Source organism: Polypterus senegalus, chromosome 15 (assembly GCF_016835505.1).
Source record: "Polypterus senegalus isolate Bchr_013 chromosome 15, ASM1683550v1, whole genome shotgun sequence".
In the NCBI taxonomy this organism is placed as follows: Eukaryota; Metazoa; Chordata; class Cladistia; order Polypteriformes; family Polypteridae; genus Polypterus; species Polypterus senegalus.
The window spans coordinates 49675534-49687613 of record NC_053168.1 but is presented as its reverse complement, the minus strand read 5'-3'; the positions used below and the strand labels follow the sequence as shown (position 1 = coordinate 49687613).

Here is a 12080-nt window from a genome sequence, read left to right as displayed (position 1 = left end):
TTTCAGATGCTAATTACTCTTTGCAGAAAGCAGCTTTTCTCCCTTCTTGAACAATGCTTAAAGATGTATTAGTTTTCATTTTATTCTGCCATCAGACAATTACTCTCTGTACAGCAGTGAGAGCTGATTACATGTTAAAGTTTCTGAATTTATCAAACACATCTCATCTTGAATAATGTTATTGCATTCTTTGTAGCTCATATTATCTGAGACAAATCTAATCCTGTTTTCGAAATGTCCACTTGAAGTGCATTTATACACTTTGCAGAGTCTTAGCCCACAATGAGTAATTCATAGACTTCAGAGAGCCTTTGTTGCCCTTGTAAAACAAACAAAATGTCCAAAACATACTGATCTTTCCCATCTGCAGATTCATCAGAAGCAAAATATGGAATAGACTGGTCATTTTAATACTTTCATTTATTTAGAAAAATCAAACTGGAAATAGTTCACTACGGCTGACGTATTAATAAAATTGTGCCCTTTGAAGAAATGCATGGATATTTCATGTTTCAACTGCAAAAAAAAATACCAATAGGGAACTACTGTCATTCTACAATGCTTTATATTGCATAATAATAATCATGAAGACAAAAATTCAGTAATTCTTGAAGATGGGATAGTCACATATTAGTAGTAATATGAATTAATTTATTCAAGCTAACTACTACAATATTATCTCACTTTTATGCAATCCTTTAAAATATATTAGTATTAGCAAATTGCAAAACAAGAAATTTTACCAAATTTGAATTATAAATCTGCAGTCAAACTATATAAGAAATGCTAAATTATCACTTGCACCATTTTATTTAAAAAATATCTATGTCTATGAAATATGCACTAATCATTCAACCTGCATTAATCTGGTATAATTTTATAACACTGATGCAAACTCAACACTACAAGAAATAAAAACTAAATTAATGACTAAATTAAAAGACAAAGATTAAAAAACACATTTTAAATGCACCTAGTGACAAAATGTGCCTGGATCATTTATTTATATAATTTTATATTCATGTTTTTTTTTACTGAAGATTTGTCATAAACACCAGAAAACTCCATCACAATGGCAGTTAATACATACTATATTCTGTAATTTTAATTATTTAAAACAAAAAACAAATATACATAGAAGTTTGAAAAAAGTTTGTAATAGTAATTTAGCATCAGTTTCCTCAATCTTAAATAAATAATTAAATTACATTTTTTGGATGAAAACTCAAGCAAAAATTGGATGGACAAATTAATCAACATCACAGCAAAATATAACTACATAATACCTCAGACAAGGAAATTATCCTCCTTCTACCTATTGGAATGCACCATTAAAATGTAGTTTTAAGTCTTCATAACATATTTCTTGTATTCTACAAGTCTTCAGTGACAAACAAGATATCTTATAACAACTGCAAGCACCAAGATCCTGATCACATCATGATAAGTAAAAATTTTCATTTTAAAACAGTCCATTTGTGTACAGAAATAGCCTTTCAACTTCTGGTATTCTTTCACTAATGAATTGGTCTGAGCAGACAAACTTAGTGATGAAAAATACTATTCTCTCAACAAAAGGCTGATGGCAGTTAACTGAAAAACGGGTTTACCTCCTGGAAACAGGAAGCTACATGATAAATTAGTTTGAGAAAATGTTTGCAAAAGTTAGACAATTGCTTCTTCTATAAAATTCAAACAATATAGTGTTGAAAGCATGAGTTTAAAGAAACAAAAACTATTATACTTAAAGTGCTTCCTGTTTAAAATGAAAAAAGATATGGAAAGATGCAGTTTTCTGGTAGTGTTTTAGGATTGTGCTTTCAGAAGTATTTAGAAATTGAAAACTTAAAAAGTCTCATTCCCTTTACAATAGGAAGCAAATTACATGTTTCAGCTTCATTAAATGCTGATTCAACTAAAAGAACTGTATAGTCAACATTAAGAAAGTCTTTGCTGTTATTTACAGCTTAAGCTATCCGTTCATGCACCTCCCTTATGAGTATTCTCATAGCCAGGCTTCAGAATTTCATTTTATAAATACTGTATGACTTTAAATAAGTCAAATAAATAAATAATTGTGATATGTGTAAAATAATCTCTAAATTGCATTATTTCTTTGCAAAAACAATTTTTACAAATTTGTTTTAAACTAATTGAAAAGATAAGCAAAAACGTAATACATACAATAAATATGCTTAAACATTCAATATTTCCACCTTACGCATATTAACTACTGTTATTTATATTCCTAGCAATTTAATTTTCCTTACAGGACACTGCCTACTTAAATGGTGTGTCTTTTAAGTCCATGATACAAAGTTTCAGACTCCATTTCACTACGGTTTTTAAGTGGGCTGCTTTAATACCACTAAAAATATGTTGTTCATAAAGAATGTACTCAGAGTAATTTCTAAGATTGGCTTTCTCTTTTTAACAACTACAGTTTAATTATAATTAAATTATAGTAGTATTAAGAAAGTGTTGTGTTTCAGAATTATCTTTAAAATTTATTCATAATTTACACCACATTGTAATGCATAGCTGAAAATTGTCTATTATATAAACAGTTAAATATAAACAAAGAAAATAAATTACTGCACAATCTATAAACAAGTACAACATTTCTGTTTTTTAATGGACCAAAACAACATATGTGATAAAACCACTAGATGAGTGAAATGTTTTAAAGAATATTTGTGTTCATTTCACCATGAAAATGCCACAGCCAACTGTGAAGCCAGCCATAAAACAATAAAACAGCATGCTTTTTCCTGCTAGAACTCTTAAAAGACTATAAAAACCCCAGAACATTCAGTGCTCAAATTTCATTTCATAGCACATGTTTTGAGCCAATGAAATAGAGTTCATTAACTTAAGAACAATCCCAAAACTCTTACATAATTTTAGAAAAATTGTTGAAATATATATTTCTAAAAGTGTAAACTTATTAAAAATAAGCAATCAACAAAAATAAATCGTACATGGAGCAACCCATAACAATTTAACTGCTGCTGCATAAATACTTGCAGTGTACATATTTTTAAATGGTGTTTGAAATATAGACCTATATTAATTTTACATAGTTATACCATAAACAGTATATTTTTGTAACCTTAATCATAGAAAAAATATGGGGTTCTCTGCAAAAGTAACAAATCTTTTGTCTCTAAAGCTGCAATAAAGCATTATTCTGCCATCACAAAAGAAAAAATGCAAAGCTGTAGAAATGCTATGTGTTGTGCAAATGCTGTTGCTAAGAAGCAAATATGCTTCTTTTTCTAATCAAAAAGCCAGACTCTGTAGCTTCACTAGCTTGGGGCAAGAAGCAAATTCCTCTAGCTGCAAACTTAGAAACAATCTTGAATTATTTGTTGCTGACCGCTGGCTGAACCCTCTTCTGAAGAGCACCGTCACCATTAGGCACCTCAAAGTGCATTCCATCAACCAGTGGCTACAGCAATATGCTACAGTTCAGGCTGCTAGGAATTGATCAAGCAGGGTAATGAGAGTGTTTTCCTCTGCGGATACTTTAAATGAATATAAATATTTTTCTTTTGCATAATTTATCTTACAAAGGTCAAAGAATTCATGTTATCCCCAAATGCAAAAAAAACTAAATTATTCTTACAACTAGGCATTAACAGCTGAAGTAAAGGAATATATAATGTATATATTTAACAAAAGCAGATACCACATTCCATGTAAAACATTCACTTTAATATAGTAAACGTTTAAGCATAATACAGAAATTAAAAAAGCTTCAATAAGTTAAAACAAAATAAATTAAGTCACAATTAAAAAGAAAATATTTTTTATATTTTCTACATCAAACTGGCTTCACAGTTAATACAATGTCCCTATTCTGATATAGCATATGGGTTGCAGAGTTTGATACACAAACAATGTGGTGCTGGAATTTTATAACAGAAAATGCAAGTGATTTACTTCATTAATGACATTTATATACTTGCTTTGAAAAAAAACTTTTCAATGGTGAGGGAAAGTAATATGTAATTCTTCATTTAAAATTCTAATTCAATAATTTATCATTCGATGCTAAATGTACAGACTGTAACACATGCTAATCTAAACAAACTCATGGATGTGCTTTTTCCAACCTAATCTGCAATTATATTTTTCAATCACAACCATGTATAGAATATTTAAAGCCTTTCCCATATTTCCAAAAAACAAACTCCATTAATATTTACATTCTATACATCTCCACCTTTATTAGATACCTATATTGAAAATGGGATGTGCTATAAAAAAAGCTACAATGCAAAATGAAATATCTGTTTTTGCTTCTGTAATTTACAACCCAGTTTGTACAAGCATTTAATATTTCACATGCAGCATTTCTATACATTTACTTAATATGCAATTCAATATATTTGTAACAGAACAATTTTGTAACAGAATACTGATGTTTTATAATGCTCCAGGACTAGTAGCTATAGTAATTGAAAGTAACAGTTTAAACACCTTAAAAAAAAGTAATGGTCCAGACTGCAAATACATATATCTTTGCAAAACAAGAACTATCAATGGAAAAACATATATTCTATTTATTTTTCAATATAATATAAATGTGTGTCTTGACAGTGTCTTAAAGCTATTAAAACAAGAAAACATTTTACCAAATGCCATTTATGTAAAACACAAAAGTTTCTTTATTAATTAAATACTACTATGAAATTTGACTTGATCAGGTAATAGGCACCATTCTCAAAAGCTTACACAACAGTGTTTCATAAAGAAAAAATATGATTACCATTTAATAATTTTCACCTATGTACTGCATTTGTCTTTCCTTATTAAGTAAATGGTGTCACTTAACCTAAAACAAACTATGAAATGCTAATCAGTCAACTTACTCAAGGGCAGTATCAGGATCATAAATCGATAAACATCTATTACTAGCTCATTTTTATATAATTATTTAAGTATATTAAAGAGTTACCTGCAGCAATACAATACTAAAGGAAGTGTTTGATAACAAATGAAATGAAAGAAATGGAATGGAATTGATTTTCAGTATATATAGTATGATATACCGTAATGCTATAATCAACTATTTGACAGCTATTTAGACTATTTATTAAATACTTATCACATTTAAATGTATTCACATTTCAGCTTAAAAACAATACTGTACAATCTAATTTAATTAAAAATGAAGTCATCTATATAAGCAGTAATTGTCTATGTGGTTAGCAAACTAAAAGATACAATCTGGAACATGCTCAAATCAATAACTTGAAATCCTGGGCATGAACAGTAACACACCTTTCAAGTAATTGGCATTAAGGAGCCAACATCATTATAGAATATCCATCTGTTTCTTGCAGACAGACCAGCTATAACTGCACTCAATCACTGAAATTCCATTAATCTTCTCTGTCCATATACAAAATAAAAATTTAAAACCTCATTCAGTTCTTTATTGTCTCACAACCTGTAAATTGTTGGCATTCACCTGCATAAGAATTTACCAGTAATTACAATTGAAAAAGTTAACATTGATTTCAAATCATGTAGCAAAAGATATCAATTTAACAAATTCTGAATAGATTCTTTCATGCCTATGTAATACTCCTCCCTGTGCACACTTAATTGCTGCTTATAATCAACAGAATGCATCATTGAGGTATGCCTGAATTTCATTACAAGATATAACTAATGCTTCTTTCCTACAGTACCTAATAAACCATAAAAAACCCAAAATGCATATGGCTTGAGGGAATAGTCAGAAAATTAGGTGGTCTTTTGGGAAATGTGTGAACTTTTGAACCAGATTCTTGAAGACAGAGAATTATTGGAAGTAAAAGACAAACAGAGAATGCATACTGGAATTCAGATTTGACCTTTTAAAGACCTTTTAAAATGATATCAAGATTCAAAAGAAAATATTTGTTTGTATATAGTTATCTAGACTTACTCTCACTATTAAAAAGAACTAAATTCCTAGCCTATTAATAAGTCTAATCCACTCTGTTTAAAATGTCTGATTCATGAATACTGAAATACTGAAAATTTGACTAAACATACGCCAATAAAACATGTTAGTAAAGCTGATAATGGAAAATGTTTTTAAAAAATTAACCTCAGTTTTAAGTATATTATGTATTGAAGTATATCTAAGTATTTTAAGCATATTTATGTATATATATGATAATATATACCACCAAAGCATAAATAATATTACAACACATGTCTAAACTTACTAAACTTAACACATAAAAAAAATATTTAACAGGATCTCCAAAGCATAAACTGCTGTTGTCTGTGCGTGTTTTTAATAGAATACTCACATAATCCAAACAAATTTTTAAACAATTACTAGTTAAGATCAAGTGAATGTTGTTTTTCACATTCACTTTAAAGACTATACTCAAAGCTTATTATTATATGATGTGATGAAACACTTGTGTGCATCTTTCTAATATGTAGTGGCTATTATAAGAGTGCTATAAATAGTTTTACATTACAGGATATGTTTATTCTTGTACGGACACCAAGAACTAATTGCGATCATTTTATGTGCAATATGAGACAACAATTGTATAAATAACAGTGTTTATTATTACCTTGTTATAATGGATAATTAAAAAAATCTGTAGGAATGTAAGAAAATCACTGAAGTTAGTTGTTCCACCAAATGTTTCACAATGAGATTGCATCAAGAGCCCTAATATTTAAGAAATTTAAGAACTTATAGATATTTAGCATGTATTTCACATTCACTGTATATTGAGGTTATTGACATCTTGACTTTCAAAATCACTGCTAAAATCTTTTTCTAAAAAAATGTGTTCAAAAATTAAAAACTACGTATATGCAAGGACACAAGCAAGATTTTGTTTATTCATGCACCTCTTTTGTACATTGTGTGGTCACAAGGGGACCCATGTCTACCATGGCGTAAACAATAACAAGACAGGATATTGACTTGAACATGATAAATATTCAAAGAGAAAAAAATAAATACAGTACAGACCTATTCAATTGGACTTAAGATGATTATTCACTGAGTGACATACTATATGTACAGGTATATGTGAAAAACATCTCTTTCTGTTTTCCAAATAACTCACTTTTATTGCATCATAGTGGTATTCAAAAAGAAATTCTTTATATTCCTAGCATATATGTTCTGTCACATTGAATATATATATATATATATATATATATATATATATATATATATATATATATATTCAAAATAAAAGGTATCATGCCCCTAAAAATGGTAAGATTAAAAGAGCAAATACATTTATATCATACCACAGATGTGCATCAACGACAAAAGCATGTTATAAATATTCATATTTAAATCACATATGATGAATAGACTTAATTCAGGAAAATAACAGGAACATCAAAACCTCTTCTTTATGTGCCACTAGAGAGTGCTCCTTAGTTTCTTTCCTATTACTGCTTAAGGAAATACTGCTATTTCTCTGTATTTTGTCTCTTAAGAAACTGTCTTGCTACAAACTAAAACGGACAAGTAGGCAAACAGTACAAGTCAAGTACACATACCATCATAGCAAGATTCCTCATCTTTGTCAATACGATCAGATGTCATAGAAATGCTGTCATTTTCTGGATCTTCATCCTCAGAAGAGTCATCTGAATCCCCTTGGGTTTGACCAAAACATAATAATTAATTTTAGACAACCGAGCCTGTACAGTTAAGTCTTCAAAATCTGTTATGAACTCTACATGGCATAACATATTGAAATTGATTTTTTTCCTCTCTAGTTATTGTCACAAACTAATACAACCTTGAAAACTTAATTTGTGTTAATAGTAAAACATGCAACAATTGATGCCTACAACCAATTACATCAATCTATGAATAAATGTAATGTTCTTAAAATCTATAAAAGAATGCTTGATTAAACATTTTAATTGAAAAATGAAAAACTGTAAGGAACAATAACACAACATAAACAATATGTTTACCTTTAGTTGATGTATATTAACACAATGTTACTTTGTTGACAACATGCCAACTATGCTAACTATGAGAACATCAAGTATTAACTATGTATTTTCAGTGTCAAAATAATACATTGCATTTCCATAAAATTTAGTTTAACTAAGTTTAATGTATTTTTTTCATTTTTTTTTTTACACTGGACAGTTTCAACCTGGCTTCAAAGTCAGGATAGTTTCCATTCAACATGTTTCTGTATTATTTTATTGTTGTGCACTGTTCTGCACACTGCTGTAGTATAGTGATTACAGTGAAATCACTTAGTAAAATGCAGGCTTACATGGGTAATACTTAGTTGTACAGCATTCTTAAACACTGAGAAAATTTAAATAAAGCAAATGGTTTTTACAAATTAGAACCAAAATATTACTTTAATGCACAAAGATTCCAAATACATCTTGAATATTTAAACTTTCCATAATAATTAAAATGTATTCAACTTTTAGAATTAATTAAATAATTTAAACATGTTCATAATGACAAACAGATATGATGCAGCTAATCAACCTGCCAAATACAGATATTATGCATTTTGCATTACTGAAAATCTCTTGTGTAAAGTATTGCAGAAGACTGTTTACAGCATGCATAACATTTTACATTCATTCATGCTATTTTACATTTAACGTCAAATGCCTGTTAACTAGTTGTAAAATCAAATACCAATATTCTAAAATGAATAACTGTATTTGCCAAAACTGAGGATGAGATGAGAAAGACAGGTTTCTGAATTTTTCAATACCTGAAACCCTAAATTTTTTGTCATATGGTTTGGCTCTGCCTTGTTCTTTCCCTTTATAGGAAGGAACTTAACCTCTTCCTATTAAACATTACATGTGGAATAAAAATGTACATTTAATCAATTGTATGTAGAATATACAGCAATTAAAAACATTTTAGAAAGAAGAGAAAAATGATGCAGAACTCCATTGTCAAAATCCTTATATGAAGTCTTTAATAACCTCAAGAAATAAGTCTTGACTACATGAGGTTATTTTAAAATGAAAAACAGTCTTCCTACATTGAAGAGCAAACTGCAATAAATCTACATTTAATAAAAAAGATAATCGAGTTTTCAACTAGCCAAGACCCTCTTATAATTAATTTTACTACAACAGTCATCTTACTGTTTCCGCTGTGATTAGGATTATATTGTTCTGTTACAAATGCCTCACTATACCTCTTATGGTGCTCTGCAAAATTACATAATAATTACTTTAGGCCTTTGCTTCCGTCTAAAAAATATGAACAGCTGCATCATTTTATTAATTGGTAAGATGTGTAAAAAGAGAAGTGCACGTTTTCCTTCTATTCAAGGACCTGATGCTTATTTTAGCCACATTTTTACTTTAACATCTTTATTTAGTGACTACACATAAAGAGAAGTCATTTCTGCTTCACATGTGCTTTTATCAGCCTCAGACCAGACTACCACAGCTGATACTGCATGCATTCATTAGTCTTAAGTTGCCTTATAAAAAAGGAAGTGCCGCTCATACTTCCTGATTAAATACTTTATAAATAATATGCACAAATTAAATCATTCTTCTGAAAATGCATAATGCTTAATAAAATACTTAAATATTAAGACAGAAATGTTTGGAATGTTAGGTGAATCTAATTATCTGGTCATACACATTAATTTAACAGTGTTAAATTAGCTGCCTTAAAAGGTTTTATTGCTTTTGACCATGTCTCCACTAGAGGGTGATAGCACATTCAACTCATATTAACACTTGCTGTGTTGTCTAACATCTTTTAATGTCTTTAAAACTATGAGTAAAACACTTAAATTAGACATTAGTATTTTGAAACCTAACAGCAAGAATCTACAACTTTTTTTAATGTTATATGATGCTTGATATACTTACGTTTTTCTGGAAACTGCTGAGCATAACTGAAAACAACAGAAAAAGAAACATGAATCACAGGCTTATTATTACATTTTTACTTACTGTACATAATTCAGATTTAGAAAAGTGTGTAGCTATAAATAGAATAAATATATAAAACTTAAAATGTTCAAACCAAATACTAATAATCAATATTAACTGTTATATTTACATTTTGTTCAATTTGTTATTCATAATTTGTCAGATTATAGATAAAAGCTAATAATATAGAAAATAAAATCTAAAAGATGCATCATCACTCTCCAAAAGTGAACAAGATACAATCAAAATTTCTCTGCATAACTCATGTTTATTTTAATATTTTTTCTGTTATTTAAATTTAAAATGGTTTGATGGATTAATGAAGTTTACTGTTTTTTCATGATTACAATCCAATAAAAATAGAAAAATGGATGCAAGAAACAAATCTATTCATATATTTGCCTCAAGATTGCAAAATACTAATTTGGACCAATGTAAGTACTGTGTGCATATACAGCAGATAAAAAGTAAAACACACATTATATATACCTTGACTTGATATCCTTGACTTTTCTCGTTATTACATCTTTCCTTTCTTTGGCCTTCTTACTTAAGTTTTCACCCTTCAGTACCACCGAAACAAATGTCTCCACATCTATTAAGTAAAAATGCTTAAATTATGTTTATTTAATGTTTGCAATACATGAGTTTATGCTACAAAATAAGTATTTTACAAAAAATTAATATTGATTAAGGTGTTATACTTAAAAACCTAATATATAAAATGGATAAAGTAAAATAAAGTTATAATCTGACATTTTTACTGTAGTTTTAACTCTAGAAACGGTTGAAAGGGAGGTAATGTTTTAGTCCTTGGAACTTTCAGGTTTCAGGTTAACATCAAATACTTATTCATTTGTACCTCTGTGTTCATAATGGTCTTATTCGCTTTTATGTTTCAAACTAATTTAACGTAAGAACTTTATGACACTGCCTTGTTTAGCACAAGAAAGCACATTGGTTCAATATGGTGACATTCAAAAAACAGTGGTCTTTGAAAGGTAATTTTAAAATGTTTCATATTTTGGAAGAGGGAGTGGTCTAATTACAATATTCACTATGATGTAGGTTGATTTGGATTTAGCAAACACCAAGTTTGAGATGGGAATTAGACATCAAATTATCAGCCCCATAACACAAATAAAGAAATCTACTGCTAAGACGCTTCCATAAAATAATTACTGGATATTCCCAAATAAACTGACAGGTAAAAGCAACAAAAACAAAACTAGACTACATTCAGAAGATAACTGTTGAGATCTTTAATGAATGGCTTAAGAAAAATCCACGTTAAACACACAAAACCTTTGAAATAAATATTTCTGAAAAAAAAATGGATTAGCTCTGTCCCGATTTTAAAATTGCCATTTGATCAATAGTAATATTTTCCACCTGCCCGAAAACTCCTTGCATTAAACAGCATTTTTTTTTTTCTGGGCAAACGTAAATGGACTAAGCGGTAAAACATCACAGTCAAATCCTCAACCTGTTTCCACGTAAGTAAACATAAACTACAAAGTTTGTTTCACGCAGTTTAAGGAAAGCGTACAAAGACATGAGATCTATTTTAAATCACACAGAGGCCTTCCTGCTAATGAGGGAGGCAAGGAAGCAATGACAAGTAATTTTAGCACTGTATCAAACTGCAGCAAGCCGAGCCAAATTTCTCAAATGATACAGTAAGCGGTGGACGTTTCATTTTACCTGATATAAAGATCTTTACGTCTTCCGGTATGGACTGCATTTTGTATAATTTTACTCACAGTACGGTTAATATCTTATACAGCTTAAAAAGCTGACAATTAAATGAGGAAGTTCTATAGTTCTATAATCAAACGAGGAAGTGAATGCAAAAATTATCGCTCGTTTCAGCAGACAGGCTAACTGCTTCACCCTTGTTAGTTCTACTTCCTGCTTGTTCATCTGAAGGGCTATTCTTCTCTTCCCATTGGACGTGCTGTGTCCGGCAGTCTCTGATTGGATAAAATGCTTCGCTTTGTTTATAGTGCGCTATACTTCGACTGACTTAGCTAAATGGGAATTCAGTAGTAAGGATGGGGAAGCGTGCTGAATGTGTGTAATAGATTTTGAATTTTAATTCTGACTTTGTCTTTTTTTCGCTTTTCTTCATCATGTAAAGC

The 12080-nt window shown here is 29.5% G+C and overlaps 1 protein-coding gene across 1 annotated transcript in view; it reads right to left on the bottom strand.

The window, feature by feature from the left end:
• The window catches only part of skap2 (src kinase associated phosphoprotein 2), a 138605-nt gene extending 126764 nt beyond the window's left edge, over positions 1 to 11841 (bottom strand). The window contains exons 1-4 of the mRNA XM_039737017.1: positions 11644 to 11841; positions 10429 to 10534; positions 9877 to 9902; positions 7546 to 7644 (exon numbers count right to left, since the gene is read on the bottom strand). Of these exons, the coding sequence (XP_039592951.1) occupies positions 7546 to 7644; positions 9877 to 9902; positions 10429 to 10534; positions 11644 to 11683 (271 nt within the window). The 5' untranslated portion in view covers positions 11684 to 11841. The remainder of the gene's footprint in view (positions 1 to 7545; positions 7645 to 9876; positions 9903 to 10428; positions 10535 to 11643) is intronic.
• Positions 11842 to 12080: the final 239 nt, after the last annotated feature.